The 18,363-nt window shown below is 38.0% G+C and overlaps 1 protein-coding gene across 1 annotated transcript in view; it reads right to left on the bottom strand.

Annotated features, from left to right (window-relative positions):
- Positions 1-18,363, bottom strand: part of ARHGEF38 (Rho guanine nucleotide exchange factor 38) — a 155,583-nt gene that overhangs the window by 102,980 nt on the left and 34,240 nt on the right. The window contains exon 2 of the mRNA XM_036853361.1: positions 4,647-4,828. Coding sequence (XP_036709256.1) covers positions 4,647-4,828 — 182 coding nt within the window. The remainder of the gene's footprint in view (positions 1-4,646; positions 4,829-18,363) is intronic.

Genomic DNA, 18,363 nt, shown 5'->3' with positions numbered 1-18,363 from the left:
AAATACAATGCAGAAAAGACAGTCTTCTCAACAAGAGAAAAGACATCCATCAGATGACATCCCAAAGTCCCTTCCAGCCTAACCTGTACATGTAAAATATTTATTTATGTTGCCTCTGGTTTAGCTAAGCACGGTTTGCAGACCATTTCCATGGTAACATGAAAACTGTATGTGTTAATTTCTAAATTTTGACACTAACTGATGACAGGTGGGTTGTGTGCAAAGCCCATGGTATTGAAATGCTTAGGAGGGAAGGAGGACATGAAAAACCTAATGAACAATGAAAAGGTGGTAAAGTTAACGAACTGGTGGCATAAATTAACTACCTCAGCACGCATATAAATGTTTATAAGAATCATCTGAATTCCTGAGCATTTATTTACTTAACCAAAGCTTAAAAGCATTAAGAAGTGGGGAAAAGCTTGATCAGACATGAGACCTCAGAAACCTCCCACTGACTGCTATTACAACATTAGTGGAGAGGACATACAGATTACTGGACTGAAATTAAATTCCACAAGGAGGAAGGCAGAGAGCACTGAAAGATAACTAAACAAAGAGAAGTGCCAGATGTGAAAAATCAAGAAGCTATAAGCAATCCCAATGGCATAACAAAGGAAATATGAGTTAGAGTTACGAGAATGGTAATTCAAAGTATTGAGAGCCAAAGTTAAACATGCCAAATAAATAAATGACATGTCACCATAACGGAAACATTTTATTTTACATGGTCTGAAACACCAATTCTTAGAATTGCTCCTAAGAGTTACATAGGAAGCAAAAAAATAAGAAAGACAACAAAAGTGAAAACACAAACAAAAATTAGAGAGCATACACAAGAGTATAGCTCAGCAACGGCATGTATATTTGTGACACCAGTTTAACACACCAGTGTAGTAGATGGTGTAAAATTGAGAACCTTTCCATTCTGAATAAACGTCTTATCCATTTGATACAAATATGGATTATGAATTCAAAGGAAGGTATTTTCTTATATATGTAGTCTTTTTATTTATTTTTATATATTTATTTTTGGCTGTGTTGGGTCTTCGTTTCTGTGAGAGGGCTTTCTCTAGTTGCGGCAAGTGGGGGCCACTCTTCATCGTGGTGCGCAGGCCTCTCACAATCGCGGCCTCTCTTGTTGCTGAGCATAGACTGCAGACGCGCAGGCTCAGTAGTTGTGGCTCACGGGCCTAGTTGCTCCGTGGCATGTGGGATCTTCCGAGACCAGGGCTCGAACCCGTGTCCCCTGCATTGGCAGGCAGGTTCTCAATCACTGCGCCACCAGGGAAGTCCTGTAGTCTTTTTTTATATTGATCACTAACTCATCACAGGGACAGAATTTTGGTAAATTGTGCTTATTTTGAACCATGTCTTAATCACCTTTGATTTTATACATATTAAATACTTCATATTCAACTTAAAAAGAGAAAGAAATAAAGATAGAGAATATAGACAATTCTTTTAGGATCAAGAGAGAGTTTGTGTTTTTGTTTTTTAAGATAGCAGACAACGATGAGAAAGACCCAATAGGGAGAGTAAAATCAATTATGCAGGACAGAAGAAGGACACTGTCAGGACTAAAATTCTGGAGTAAGCTTGAGGGGATAGACTCCTGCATTAGTAGAGAAGTTTTCAGGCCAGGTTATATGGGTAGAGATGCAGATAGGTTGGTAGACTTGGTGATGGGAGTGTGTGAACCTTCTTACTGTGTCTACTTTCTCAATGAAATGATGGAAAAGTGTGTTAGCTGAGAGTTCAAAGAAAAGAGGGAGTGTTTGAGATGTGAGGAGCAAGAAACAGATGTGAAAGAATACTTTCAGAGACATTACTGGGGGGTCCACTTGAAGGAAATGGTCCTGAATTTTAAGAGATTGGTTCAGCTGCATGGATAAAGGTGGAAAGTAGGCAGACAATGGAACTTCATGGAGGGCAGGTTTTTTCAGGCAAGTAAATGGAAAGAGAGTGAAAAGGGAATTGAGTTCATCTGCAAGGAGTGATTTTTAAAATGAAAGACCCATGGGAACTAAACCAGGTGTGGGCTTGATGAACATGTGAAAAGGCAGTGGTGAGCTCAGTAGGGTGGAAGTCCTGGCGGCATCAGGAAATTGTTGGCTATAGAAGCGGGAGTGAGCTGAAAGAGAGGACATGGGGGTTAGAGAACGGTAAGCCTGGAATTCTGATTCTGAGGGTGTGAAGTTATTGGTAATGATGGTTGTAGGATGTGGCCCTGGAATGAGTGGCTGAAACGGGGTTGAGGAAAGATCGCTGGATATAAACAAGTCAAAGAACTGAGTGAGAGGCTGGGAGGCTGCGTGGATCATTTGCCTGAATGTTGAAATTACCAAAAATGGATGGCAAAATTAGGTAGAGAGAGAGAGAGAAGTTATGGAGACATGGAGCTAGGTTTAAATTTTTTCAAAGATAGGAGTGATTGGTTGGGACTGTACCATAAGGGAGGGTAGATAGTGGTAGAGTCTAATGCCACGTGCATTTAAAATCAATATTTGAATAATTCTGTAAATGAACATTTTATTCATAACCATGGATATCTGCCAGAATAGAGGTTGCATCAATGCAGCTAGTTTATATTAAATGAAAAACACACCAAAAATATTTTTATATATTTAGCAATGAAACTTGAGAGCAAATTTTTATCATGACCATGAATGTTATTCCTACTTTTACAGAATTACTAAGAAATTTCCAGATTCAGAAAGTTGCCTTCTAACTTGAGAACTGCGAGAGGATTAAATCAGAATACTAATGAAGTGTTTGGAACAGGACCCAACAAATAGTAAGTACCTAATAAAAAGTCATGAGGGAAGAAAACTAAAGATGACTCCCTATGAGGAAATATGCCAAGCCTGCTTTGCCACTTTTCTTTATACATTGTCCTAAACCAAACAACAAAATAAACCTTTTATATCAAAGGTCACCTTGATCTACACTGGTTTTCCCTGATTTGTAGACCAGATACTTTTTCTATTATTTCTGAGAAGAGTCTTGTGCTAAGAAATATAAACTTTGCTTCTGGATGTTGTAAGTACTGGGGGAAAGATTTAATAATTGATGCTGGAACTATTGACTCACCATATTTTTATAATCATGGGGTACATGTTAAGATGCCAAACCCAGAATCCACAAAGTTGGATATATCCGACCACTTAAACACGGCAAAAACAAACGAATAAACCATAAAGAAGGTTTTGACTTTTTAACCTTAATCAAGGTTAGAAGGCAAAAGATAAACTGAGAAAATTAGCTTCAACATGTGGGGTTGAAAAAGAATATCCCTAAGGTAAAAAGAGGTTTTATAAAACAATAAGAAAAAGACAAGCCGTAATTTTTTTTAAAGGGCAAAAGACATGGATATGAATAGGGATTAAATGAATAGAAATGGCTGATGAATATATAAGAAGATATTTGTCAGAAGAAATCGAAGGCACCTGGTCTTCATTGTTGTTTGTAAAACCAATAATGCTCAGCTTTAAAGAGGATGCAGAGAAGCACCCTCTCAAGCAATATTAATGGGAATGAAAATTAGAACAGTATCAAGTTTTTGGTTGTCAGTTGGCAATTTTTATCAAAATCCTAAATATGCATATCCTTTGACCTAGCAATTCCACTTATAAGAATTTACTCTATGCAGATAAGGTGACAGTACCCAAAATATTTGTGTCTCAGCATCAGTAACAGTAGAAAACCACTGCAAAGTGTTTGTGGTCATGAAAAGATACACCCAACAGACTGCTGAATGAAACAAGTATGTTACAAAGTAGCATGTGTGGTTCTGATTACATTTATGTAAAAATATATATGTGTGTGTTGATATGTAAGTGTCCAAACTGATGTCTGAAAGGCTGTTCCCAACCATGTGAATAGTGATTATCTTTGAGTAGTGGAATTTCTGATCATTTTTACTTTGTTTATGTTTTTGTTTATGGTTTATGTTTTTTGTATATTGTTTGAATTGTATATGAGGACCACTTGCCGTCCTAGTGACCATATATATATATACACACAAACATCCTTGTACCTTTACTCTAATTGCCTGAAAGAAATTCCCTGAAAAGGCCTTGATTAAAAAGGAGGAGAATGATTAACTTACACCTCAAGTTTTGTCTGAGGCCAGTCCTATCAAAGAGAAATTTTTTATCTTACATTCAGGTTAATTTCTGTGTTGAATTTTACTTAGTTAATAGTCATAAGTTTAACTGAGCTCTCAATGTAGGGGAGAAAAAAAAAACCCCACATTTTTCTCTTCTGAAACCTTGACTTCTTTGGGTCAAATTAAGTGTGTTGTTCCTAAACTGTTAAAAACTCATTGCTCACATTTTGTTAGCAGTTCCACAGGGATCCAAGAAAGAACACATTGAAATTTCAAAATGGCAAAAACTGAGTTTCCTTTCGCCCATAGTTTAGAATACAGTTTCCTTGACTCTGGGTGTCCCTGTGCTGACAGAAGTCTGAGTCTGGGGATGCCTCTGCTAGCCCACACCCAGGGCCTCAGGGGAAGGGGCCCGTCACTCCACCGTCGCTGTGGCAGAGGGTACCCTGATGCGCTTGAGTGCTGATTTCATGGTGCTGGTGATCCTATTTAGGATATGGGTGGAGGCAGGGGGGACCCTCAAAGTTGCATTTACCTGTTTGTTCCTCAAGGGCTGAACCACTTCTCGAACGCACAGGTCTAGATCATTGAGATAGTCCTTTTCCGTCTGTATCAGCTCCTTGATGATTTTTGAACGCTTTGCCATCATTCTCTGATATTCCTTCTCCTGAATTAGGGTCTCAGCCGTGGAACACCCAGCCTGTGGGGTCATCTTTTCTGTTAAATGAAAACATGTACGTATGAGGCATTCTGTTGAGATTTCTGGTTCCTTCATTACAAACAATGCCACTGCAGGATTATTGTTAGCAAGGGAAAAGGCTTAGAGTGTCTTCACGTGTGTTCTTGGGAAGTGATGTGTGGAAGTTTCCCTTAAGGTTGGAATCCTATGAAACTATGAGAGGGAAGAGGTGTGAGAATGAAGACTTCTAACAGGTCAGTTAAAAAATACTTGACATATCTAGTCTTTAAAATATCCCATTGCTACTATATTAGGTTATAAACCTGGTCTTCAGCTAGAGATAAAATGTATAAAATCATAGTTCAGAACTTCTTCTGGACACATTTAAGTCAAGGGAAGATTTTTAATTAGTAAGTGGAACACCTTCCAATTTTGTCTCTATTATTAAAAATAATTGCCCCTCATTCTCAGTGGGTGGTACACAAATCTCCATGAAATGGAAAACAATTGTACATGATTGAGATTTGTCTTTCAGTTCACAGTTAGAATCTCTGAGGAGTGAGGCAGTGGTAGGTTAAACAAATTTCAACTAAGATTTTTCACAGGGGCTTCCCTGGTGGCGCAGTGGTTGAGAATCTGCCTGCTAATGCAGGGGACATGGGCTCGAGCCCTGGTCTGGGAAGATCCCACATGCTGTGGAGCAACTGGGCCTGTGAGCCACAACTACTGAGCCTGCGCGTCTGGGGCTTGTGTTCTGCAGCAAGAGAGGCCGCAACAGTGACAGGCCCGCGCACCGCGATGAGGACTGGCCCCCACTCGCCGCAACTGGAGAAAGCCCTCGCACAGAAACGAAGACCCAGCACAGCCAAATAAACAAATAAATAAATAGCGTTCCCTTTTTTTAAAAAAAAAAAAAAGATTTTTCACAGCTCGTCTTCAATGGGATGCATATCTTGTTATTTCAGAATTCTTGAGCTGCCAAACGGAAATTTTTAATTAAAACACAGTGCTGAGGAGATGTTGAGATAAATGGGAATCCTCACATGTAGCCAAGGTTTTATATAAAGTAAAATGGAAGAAAGCTAAATATCTTCAAGAATGAGCTTCCCCACGGTGATGTAAAATTTTGGAAGCCACAACTAGGTCACAGATGAAATCAGAGCAGTGACAGATAGTGGGGCAGTGTGTATGTGTGTGTGTAAGTGGATTTGCTTCAAGCCTGATGTCATCACAAAATTAATTTTCATTGTAGTCTCTATTTGCAGAAGTAATTTTATTTCCTTTAAAACTAATATGATTCTAGTAACTGACGTGTAAGACATCTCTAATGCTGACACTACTTCCTGAGACTGTAGAGCTTTACAAAAGGGCTTAGAAAGACTCTGTATGGGGGAAAAAGTGCACAGATCACACTTATGGAAATGGAAATAAAGAGAGGATGTTCTCTTGGCTGAGCCCAGAGCTAAGACAACTGGAGAAATACTATCACAGCAGAGTTAATGGTTCAATGTGAAGAGACTGCCCCTAGAATGTGAATAGACACTAAGAATAGTGAGCATTCCTCTGTCCCTGGCCCAGTCATTTCAGGAGTCCCGACAGAGGCTTCATAATCCAATCTCGGGAAGCATACTGTGGTGGTAATTCCAGCATTAGTTTGGAAGGTGCACTAGATTGGTCTTTGGACAATCCTGACTTGCAGGTGAATATGCTTCTGGGTCATTTGCCTGGAAACTATTCTTCCTTCATCAGGAAAGAAGAAGGATTTGACCAATAGCACTTAACAGCACATGGTTTTACAAGGCTTAGGCCATTCAGTGCCAGAGAAATAATCTACATAAGTTACTGAAGAAGAGAATCATGTAAGGAGCCTTCATATCCTGATCTATGTTATGAGAACTTGGCATTTCTTCCTAATTTATGATACTTTTATTGGAAGGTATAAAAAGCCTGTCTCTCAGCACCCCAAATTCGACAGGAAGAGTTACAATTAGGCATCACTATTATGAACTCTTCTGGATATAAAAGAGAAAGGCAGGTCACTGGTGAGGAGAGATGCAGTGAACAGGTTGTATTCACAAGTGGACCTTGTGACCTTTGGGAGCCTACCTTTGGCTTCTCCTTCTAAAAGGTTGGGGGCTGGAAGTCAGAGGGCAGAGGGGGGAGTGATGGGGCTTCTTTTCTCCTGGGATGTATAAAATAGCTCACAGACAGAAACTTCACTAGTAGAGAGCTGGCGAACCAGTATGGATAGTATTCAATTATTATTTAATATTACCTCAAAAATAAAAGGGGCACTAACCGATGTCTGCTTTTCCAAGTTCTAAACGTTTTGTGCCTTACAAATAAGGGGGGCCTAGCAAGGAGAAGGGAGTCTTTCCTGATCTTTGGCTAAGAAATATTCCAAAAATACATTCTCAGGTTCTTTTTAGTTCTCAATTCCAGGACTCAATTACTACATCAATTTAACTTATTTTACAGATTTCTCCAGTTGCTGCACTTGAAATGTGCAATATCAGCTTTTATTAATTAAAAATTAGATTTTCCAATCCTGCTCAATATCTTGTTAGGAATCAAGTTAGGGGGTCACAGGGTTGGAAATAAAGTGTCAGTCAAGATATTCAACTTCAGAAACGTCTCCCTTCAGGGATAAAAACCTTCTTAGAGAATTCAGAGTGGAGCAATCTTGAGAGCTACCTTTGTTTGTTCTTTTGACTCAACTTTATTGTGGGAACAAAGACTTCCGGTCATTCTCCGATTGTTTCCGGAAAACAATCATTTTCCCATCCGGTCTCTAAACACGGGTTCTGTTTGCATTTCTTAAACCAACAAACTCTCCGCAATGCATTGTGGGCACAAGCTTTGTTTTTATAAGATGCCTCTCAACCTTTAAAACTTTTACATTTCAGTTATACTACGTTTTTACATGTAAAACTACTTGTAACACACGAATATGACCAATATAGATCACCCAAATCAGCAGTCAGCCATAATAATCTTTTATTTCTACATAAAGCAACAGAGGAGCTAAGTATTTAGGAAAGAAGGAAAAATAAATCTTTAGGAATGACTATTTTCCAGTATTTAGCATAAACTAAAAGACTGTGTCAAAACTAAAGGGAAATGGAGGCTAAAAGGACATTTAGATAGTTTTAACCAAAATATACTACTGTGAATGAAAACGGTACCACCTAAGTGACCTCCCCTTGCCCAACCTCTTTCTTTTACCCTCGAGCTTTATTTTTCCAGCAGTGATGATAAATTTTTACTATTCTAGCTAAGATTTCATGAGTAAGATATGTGGAAATTCCTGCCCAAGAAAGTTTATGTAAAAGGAGTTTGCTGCAGTTTGGGGAAAGGATAACCAGACTTAAGATCACCTCTGCCACTGTTCACAGCGAGAACTTGGTGGATTAAAAAAAAAAAAAAAAGTACTTATTCTCACAGAGCCTCAGTTTCCTCATCTGTAAACTAGGAATGAAAACCATCACAGGGTTATCATAAAGACTGAATTAAATGAGCAACGGTATGTGGAATCTCCTTAAGGTCTTTAAAACCACATAAATGTTAGTTATTTCCACAGACATGGGAATGACAGGGTTCTTTCTCTCAGCTCTTGAACTTTTCTGCCCCTTAGGGCAAACAGTTATCTCATTATCTTATAGTTATCAACTTGTCAAGAAAAAAACATGACTCCGAAGTGGGTGGACAGCTATGTTGGGAGAGGAAGAGAAGGAAAAATAGGGGCGCCGCCCATGGAGGAAATTCAGAATAGAGCTGGCGATTGGAATCCTGGGTAGTTCTCCTGGGCTGGGAGTATGTGTGGGGAGAACCCTGGTCTTCTAGAGAGATGAAAAAGCACCAGAAGGTAAGGGCATGGCTGGGGAGGACTGATGACAATCTTCACTGAGAGCCCACGTTTTGCTTAGAGTTCATGTGCACTCTTTCTGCTTTGCTGTTGTTGCTATTGCTGCTGCTGTTTTGGGGTGGGTTTTAAGGAGAGGTAATTGATTTAATTTTATCAAGTTATAAAATTATATATATTTTCAAGGTTAAGTGCCTAGACTTTGCACCACACTTCCTGGATTCAAACTCCACCTCTAACATTAGATATGTGATCTTGAACAAGGTATTTAACTCTGTGCATCCATTTCCTCATCTGTAAATTAAGGGTAATATTAGTAAAACCTTATAAAGTGATTGTGAAGATAAAATGAGTTAATGTTTGTTAAACACAACAGTGCTTGGAAGAATAGTAGATATTGTGTAAATGTTTGCTATTCTTATTAGATGCAATTCCTGTTTATTAGCTGTAATATAATTTTCACTGTATTTTTAGCTGCATTCCAGTTTAGTGTATAACCTTCCCAAAATATTTTCATGCAGTTAATATAGCATGAATTACATATAGCAGTTAATTGTTTTTTTTTAAACAACATATACTCATATACACGTTCCTCTACAACTTGCTTTTTCAACTTTAGCATTATATGGTGGTAATTTTGTTTGGTAAGCATGTATATATATATACATACATCTTTATTCTTTACAATAGCAATATAGTTGTCAGACACTGCTATTTGCCTGTCCAATATCTATTCTCCCATTTGTCTTTTATAAATTGAACACTGAATAGATAAAAATGCTTACTTCTTAGATTCTTTTTAAAACTATGTCTCATTTATGGCAAAAGAGAGATGTAAGCAAAAATCTCTGAGAGGGGTTTCAGGAGTCTGTAAAAAGGCAAACTTGGTTGGGATGCCCCTTCTTCCATCCTTCACCCCTTAGGTTTCTTGCCTCTTTTTTATTGCCTGGAATGTGGATGTGAATCCTGGAGGTGCAGCAGCCATGCTGGAACCATGAAGTACTAGCCACAAAGATTAAGACCTGTACACAATGGATGGCAGTGTATGGAAAGATGTAAAGAGCCTCCTTACTCCTAGACTTCTTGCATGAGACACATAAATTTCCATGTGTTAAGCCACATTTTTCTGTTGTTTTTAGGAAAGTTTATTAGTATATGACAGAGATTTTGGTATCTAGAAATTTAAGTGCTGCAAATAATGCAACCTGTAATGTGAAAACGGCCTAGTGGGGGAGGAAGGATACCAGGAAGACATTTGTAGTCTGGAGAGTTGGTGACCATTACCATCCAGTGGCAAAATATTTGGTAAATCTATATTACCGCACACTAAGGCATATAATTAGAGGAAATGGTAGAAAAAATCAAAATGTTGGCATGTTCTGATTCTTCCTTGCCACGTTCAGCAAAAGCATACAAATGAGGTATGAACTCAGATCATGGCTAGGCAATCTATAAGGAGAGATAAAAGAAAACACCTAAAAAAGATATTCTGCTGGTGGCCTGTAATTTAAATAGGCTGAAAGCCTCAACATTGGATTGAAAATGCCAACCACTTCCAACCTCAAAGGGAAGCCCAAGAGATAGCTTTAGGAGGAGATAAGACTGGTGCCTCAGGGCTTCCTCTTCCTTGAAGAGTTTTCTGTCATTCCAGAGAGGGAAGGCACACCAGCCTGGGTAAATTTGAGTGGTGTCTGAAAGACTACCAGTGGCCATCAGGCTAAGGGCTTTCTATTAACATCAAATCCCACCTGCTTGAGCCTCAGCTGTGAGTCTGATTCATGGATATCTGCTAATGTCCTGTTGCATGTCTTCATGGAGAGACTTCTGGGCTTCAGAAAATATCTCTGGACAACAGTGGTCTTCATATCTGGACATTAGTGGTCCTGACTTCCCTTTCCACTATTGATACACTTTCTCCTGTTTTCTATAATCTGGATTCTTGCTCACTGTTATAGGCAGAAAATGGCTCCCCAAGGATGCCTACACCCTAATCCTTGCAACCTGTGAATATGTGACCTCACACGGCAAAGAAGACTTTGCTGATGTGATTAAGGTTACAGACTTTGGGATGGGGAGATTATCCTGGATTATCCTGATGGACCCAACCTAATCACATTAGCCCTTAAAAGCAGAAGAGAACACAAGGAGAGGTGAAGACTGAGAGGGACCTGATCCACCAGTGCTGGTTTTGAAGATGGAGGAAGAGGGGCTAAGAGCTAAGGAATGTGAGTGGCCCTTAGAAGCTGAGACCAGCCTTTGGTTGATGGCCAGAAAGGAAATAGGTACCAACAACCTAAAGAGCGAGGAAAGGCTCCCCCCCTCAAACCTCCAGAAAGGAGCACAGCTCTACTGACCCCTTGCTTTCAGCTGTGAGACTCTAAGCAGAGACTCGGCCACTCTGGACTTCTGACCGACAGAAACTGAGATAATACATTTGTGTTAGTTTACACCACTAAATTTGTGGTGATTTGTTACAGAGGCAATAGGAAACCAATATCCCCACATAATCTAATCCCTGAAAGATCGCAGTCATTGTTTAGATTGCCCCTCTTAAGAACTTGAACTACATGTAAGTTTCCTCCCACCTTTCAGTGTTCCTTAGGGAATCTTCCCAAGCTACTAGTCAAAGATTGCCTGTGCCACAATAGCTTGAGTTTCAGTAGTGAAATAAACATGAGATTGTCAGTTAGGCTTTTTCTTTCAATACATTTTTTTTTTATCTTTGTCTAATGTCTTGGTTTCCAGTACAGGCCAGAAAAATCACACTTGGAGGATAGGTACAGGATTGTACAAAAGTTTTCAGTTAGAGAGACATCAATAATAAACCAGATAGTCCTTGTGTTCTAATGCATTATTGTCTTGAATTCAGTTTAATAGTTTCCCTAAGCAGCCACACAATAGCTCAAGTGGTAGTTCCAGCTGTGGTAGTGGCTCTGAAGGTCTTGGCAGTGACAACAGCAAAGAGAAGAAATAAAGGACTATAGAAGAAAGGCACACCGCTCCAGGTGTATTTCACAAATCATGAAAAATGAATCCCAGCTTGACTGGTAGAGATTCAGAGACATTTAAAAACACCAGATAAAACATTTAAAAATATTTTAAATGAATGACTAAGGCTTCAAAAATGTGTAAAAATTCTCTGAGGGCTGGAGTAAACTTTAAGTGCAGTCCAAGGAATTAAGTGAGGCTGAAACCACCAAATACCCTGGAGACATCTACAGACACTGGTGTACTAAGAGGATGAGAACTTTGTGTGTCCACAACGAGGAGACAGGACATGGTGGAGATGAGATCTGGGCTAGGTTTCTGAGCAGTGGGGAACCTGATTAGAGAAATAGCATAAAGCCAGGAACAGAAAGGAAACACTCAGAAAAAGGTGAACTAGTTCAGTACAAATAATGCTCCAAAGGGAGAGACATCAGTAAAAATTGTCTCAGCCTTACCTCTGGGTGATGATTAAAAAAAAAGGGGGCAGGAGAGAAGGTTCCCTAATAATTCAGGGACAATAATTGGCTCTCATATGGGTTTGGGGCCTGGATTCATTGAACATTTCACAAATGATTATTAAGAGCCTACTATGAGCCTGAAAGTGTTCTAGGAGCTGAAGATACAGCAGTTTAAAAAATATCAAAAAAAAAAATCCCTTTTCTCATAGAGATTAAATTTTAGTGGGGAAAGAAGAATATAAATAAGTTATCGAGTATACTAAAAGGTAATAAGTGGTATGGTAAAAACAATACAGCAATGAGGGCCTCTAGGAAATTCTCAAAAGGTATGCAGGGCTTCCCAGGTGGCGCAGTGGTTGAGAATCTGCCTGCCAATGCAGGGGACATGGGTTCGAGCCCTGGTCTGGGAAGATCCCACATGCCGCGGAGCGGCTAGGCCCGTGAGCCACAACTACTGAGCCTGCGCATCTGGAGCCTGTGCTCCGCAGCCAGAGAGGCCGCGATAGTGAGAGGCCCGCGCACCGCGATGAAGAGTGGCCCCCACTTGCCGCAACTAGAGAAAGCCCTCGCACAGCAACGCAGACCCAACACAGCAAAAATAAATAAATAAATAAATAAATAAATAAATAAAAAATAGGCTCCCCTGACCGCCTCATGCAAAAAAAAAAAAAAAAAAAAAAAAAAAAAAAAAAAAGGTATGCAATTTTAAATAAGATGGTGGGGAAATTTTCATATTAAGCAAAGACTTGAAAGGAGACAGAGAGTCATGCAGGTGTCTGGGGTACACAGTTTTCCTCAGAGGAACCAGCCAGTGGAAAGCTTTAAGGTGAGAGTGTGTGTGCCCTGTTCAAGGATCAGGAAGGAGGCCGGTGTGACTGAGGTGGGTAGATAGCTGGGAGGGAGTAGGAGAGATTGGAGGAGAGGGCAGCTTTGCAAGTATTTTAAACATTTAAACATCTTTGTAGTGATGCAGAAAAGGTAAAGGCATTGGAGTAATTTAGATGTTTTTCAATTAAGAATGCATGTTAACATTTCAAGACCAATCATCACAATAATAGAAATAGTATGTAAATTTTCAAAACCAGTAGAGGCAAAATGTAATGAGGAAAAAGTAATTCAAAAGAAGAAAAGAGAAATATAAGGTACATCCAAATATATGAGCAATTATAATAAATCAAATAACCAGATTATCAAGCTGGATTTAAAATAAAAAAAAACAGCTACAGCTATGTGCTGTTTACAAGACAGAGAACATAAGCACATAGAAAGTTTGAACGTAAAAAGTAAAAAACAATACTGAGCAAATACTAATGAAGAGAAAGATGGTAAAGCTATCTTTATACCAGACAAAATAAACTTGAAGGCAAAATAAACTTGAAGGCACTCCATAATGATTAAATGTTCATCAGGACGATATGAAAATTTTAATTTTGTGTGTACTGAATAATATGGTTTCAAAACATATGATATAAAAAGTGAGATGTAAGCAGAATTTGACAAATCTTCCATAATAATGGTATTATAAACATAATTCAATGACAGGCCAGTTAGGATGGAAAAATGTGTGCTCAAGAATTGGAGATTTCACATTCTTTTTAAGGACAAACATAACCTTTATGAAAATACACCATATTGTAGACCATAAAATTTCAAAGAATCAGTACATAAGAATCACAACTACAATGCAATTAAGTTACAAGTAAACAACAAAAATAAAACTTGAGCTTATTTGTTTAGGAATGTTAAAAAAACCCGCTAAATAACTAATGGGCAATAGAAGAAATCACAAAAGCAAATAGAAGATATTTATTCTGAAAGATAAGAAAAATATTACATGTGGAATGTCACTTAAACATTGCTGATGGAAAATGTATAGCCTTAAATTTATATATAAGAAAGGAAACAAGACTGAAAATTAATGATTTAAGTAAAGAAGTAAAACAAGGGAAAAAATATAAGCCAAAAGAAAACAAAAGAAAAGAAATTAAGAACAAACTTTTAATGAAATTGAATAGGTCTTCAACTCAGGCTTCAAATAATTCCCACAGATATATTGCAAGGAACATGAGATCACACACAAAAAAATATATACAAGGAAACGAGGTATCATGAGTCAGATACAGGAAAAAAAGAGACACAATTTTATGCACAAAGCATTAAAATATTGGAATTATTAGAGATATTTAAAAAGTGTATTTAGTAGGTCTATAGAAACAGAGTGGTTTGAACTTAAAATCAAGAAACAAGAGACTAACTATGGAGAACAGTATGGAGGTTCCTTAAAAAACTAAAAATAGAACTACCATACGACCCAACAATCCCACTACTGGGCATATACCCTGAGAGAACCATAATTCAAAAAGAGTCATGTACCACAATGTTCATTGCAGCTCTATTTACAATAGCCAGGACATGGAAGCAACCTAAGTGTCCATCGACAGATGAATGGATAAAGAAGATGTGGCACAAACATACAATGGAATATTACTCAGCCATAAAAAGAAACGAAATTGAGCTCTTTGTAGTGAGGTGGATGGACCTAGAGTCTGTCATACAGAATGAAATAAGTCAGAAAGAGAAAAACAAATACCATATGCTAACACATATATATGGAATCTAAAAAAAAAAAAAATGGTTCTGAAGAACTAGGGGCAGGACAGGAATAAAGACTCAGATGTAGAGAATGGACTTGAGAACATGGGGAGGTGGAAGGGTAAGCTGGGATGAAGTGAGAGAGTGGCATGGACTAATATATACTACCAAATGTAAAATAGATAGCTAGTGGGAAGCAGCTGCATAGCACAGGGGGTCAGCTTGGTGCTTTGTGACCACCTAGAAGGGGTGGGATAGGAGGGTGGGAGGGAGACACAAGAGGGAGGGGATATGGGGATATATGTGTATGTATAGCTGATTCACTTTGTTATACAGCAGAAACTAACACAACATTGTAAAGCAATTATACTCCAATAAAGGTGTTAAAAAAAACAAAAACAAAACAAGAGGCTATAAAAATGATGAAGTAGATTTTAAAAGAATGAAATAAAACTTTGAAAAGTAAAACTCATAATAATTAAAATTTAAAAGCTTAATGGACTACAAAACCCAGTGAAAGGGTAAGACAGTAAATTAGACAAAGCTGAAGAAATTAATGGAACCAAGCCAAAGAAATTATACACAATGCAACAGAGTGACGTGAAGAGATATAAAATATGCAGCATAGGTTGGGAGACATTGAGAACTGGATGAGGTCTAACAAATGCTTAATTGGAGATCCACAGGGTATGACAGAGAATGTAAGGAAGCGGAAATATTCGACGTGCCAATTACCAAAGACTTCAGAAATTGTGAAAGACAGTAAGCCTCAGAATCAGAAATTTTAATGAATTCCAAACAAGATAGATAAAATTAGAAAACCACACCTAGACACAGCATTTTGAAACTTTGAAACAATAAGAATAACTAGATCTTAAGAGCATGCAGTAAGAAAAGACAAATTACCTACAAAGGGTTAACAATCAGACTAATAGCTGCCCTTACAACGACACTGACACAAGCCAGAACATAGTAAAATATGCCTTTAGAGAACTAAGAGAAAATAACTGTCACCTTAGCCTAGCAAAACTTTCTCAAAAATGATGGTAAATAAACACATTTTAGAAAAACAAGATCTTAGTTTACCACCAAAAGAGCCTCATAAAAAGTAATTCTAAAAGATGTACCTTACTCAGAGAGCAAATGGTCCCAAATGGAAGATTGAAATGCAAAAAGGAATAAGATGGAAACGAAGAGGGAAAGATAAATCATATGGAATATTAATCCAGGAAGAAGGACACCTGAACAGGTAGAGAGAAATAAGCATGTGTTAGAACAATAACCAATAAAATTAACAAAATTTTCTAGTCTTTCTAGTTCTGAAATATTTAATTGCCTTTTACACTTTACACGTCATAAAAAGGAGCACACCTAAACATATTATAAAGAAATTTCTAAATTCCAAGGATAAAGAGAAACTCTTACAAACTTCCTGAAAGAAAAATTTCAGGTGAGACTAAGACTTGAATTAAATTTCTTATGTGCAACACTGGATGCTAGAAGACATTGGAATCATGTATAAAGAATTCCGAGAGAAAAAGATTTTGATCTTGGCCCCCTTGTTAGTTATAATTTAGGTTAAAAGACCACTGCTTTCAAGTACAGGAGAATTTGGCAAATAGCCACCCTTGTAATCTCTCTGAAAACATTACTTTAGTAAGAGTGCCAGTTAAATGGAAATAGGACCCAAACATCTCAGTATAGCAGAAGACAAAATACATAAGAAAAGAGGTTTCTTGTAGAGACTCACTCTCTTCAAACTCCCAATGAAAACATTCAACAAGTAACAGGATCCTGCTAGAAAGTTTAGAAATATTCGTGCTTTGGGGCTAAGAGCTCTCTGGAGAGAGCAGGGATGGATAAATACTCACTATTGCGTCTAGAGAAAAAACAAGGGTTTAGAGGAGCTTAGAGCAAAGATCGGAGACGAACAGCTCCTTCCGCTGCCCAGGAGGGTCCTATGTAAGTCAAGGAAGGGAAACTAAGGTGAGCAATTAGAGCTGGTATTTTATCAAGGCAGAACTAATGCAAGAGATAAAAGAGAACATCGATAAGTATGAATGTAATGAGACTGAAACAGATGCAAATAGACACACACACAAGACTGTCTGGGTCTATTAAATTTGTTTTCTCAAAATTTAAAATTTATTATAGTAAATTTAAAAAGAAAAAACAGTTTCAATGTCAGAAGCAAGTCAGCTTTCAAAATTCAAAATGGTTTGGATTTGGAGCGCAAGACAATTTAAACAAAACGGACCTTCTCTTAAAAAAAAAAAAAAAGCCTTATGGGAGTTAAAAAAAAACTCACATAAAAAGGAAAGCTTATAAAAATGAGGAGGTGCAGTATAAACAGCATAACTGAATACACCTTTGTTCCAAATATTATACTGGTGATGGAATGACCTTCATAGTCAATTATATCCTTGTATCTCACTGGCGTTTGGCCTATACATCATGTGCAGTGCACATAACTAATGCACTTTAGCTTGGCTTCTTTCTATCATGTCCCACATGTGCACTGCATCAAATTTCCTGGCAAATATGTTATTTCAAGGTCATGTGTAAAATAAAATGTTCTCTTGGTGTCACAACAATATTATTTCTCCACTGACAGTATCATTAGAATGATTTCTACACTGATTAATGCTCACCTGCCAATTCAAATAGAAACATATGTTGTGGATAAAAATAAGTCACGCACACCTTCTCCCTCATAAAATATAAAGACTAAAGTGACTTCTTGGTGGAACTCAATATAAAACATCAAAATATTTCTGAAGAACCAGGAGCTAATCTGAAGACTGTGATTCTCATTTCAATCATTTTAATAATAACGTTTTCCTCTTATACAAAAATGTACTTTTTTCTCTCATTTTTTTTATTGTGGTAAATATATGAAACATAAAATTTACCATGTTAACTATTTTTAAGTGTGTAGTTGAGCAGCATTAAGTACATTCAGATTGTTGTGTAACCATCACCACCATCCATCTCCAGAAATTTGTCATCTTCTCTAATGGAAACTCCATATGCATTAAACAATAACCCCCCATCTCCTCCTCCCCCCGGGCCTCTGGCAACCACCATTCTACTTTTTGTCTCTATGAATTTGGCTACTCTAGGTACCTCATATAAGCAGAATCAGAATATTAGTTTTTTGATGAATGGTTTTTTTAACTTAGCATCATGTCTTCAAGTTCATCCATGTAATAGATGTCAGAATTTCCTTCCTTTTCAAGGACGAATAATGTTCCATTGTATGTATAGACCACACTTTATTTATAGACGTATATATTCTTAAAAAATAATTTTGGGGCTACCCTGGTGGCGCAGTGGTTGAGAATCTGCCTGCTAATGCAGGGGACACGGGTTCGAGCCCTGGTCTGGGAAGATCGCACATGCCGCGGAGCAACTAGGCCTGTGAGCCACAATTACTGAGCCTGCGCGTCTGGAGCCTGTGCTCCGCAACAAGAGAGGCCGCGATAGTGAGAGGCCCGCGCACCGCGATGAAGAGTGGCCCCCGCTTGCCGCAACTAGAGAAAGCCCTCGCACAGAAACGAAGACCCAACACAGCCAAATAAATAAATAAATAAATAAATAAAATCTAAAAAATAATAATTTTGATATTAAAGCATTATACACTATGCAGTTATACTAATTATACTGTGATAGC

This window comes from Balaenoptera musculus, chromosome 5, assembly GCF_009873245.2.
Source record: "Balaenoptera musculus isolate JJ_BM4_2016_0621 chromosome 5, mBalMus1.pri.v3, whole genome shotgun sequence".
Taxonomy (NCBI): Eukaryota; Metazoa; Chordata; class Mammalia; order Artiodactyla; family Balaenopteridae; genus Balaenoptera; species Balaenoptera musculus.
The sequence above is the reverse complement of the archived record's forward strand: the minus strand, read 5'-3'. Positions and strand labels throughout refer to the sequence as shown.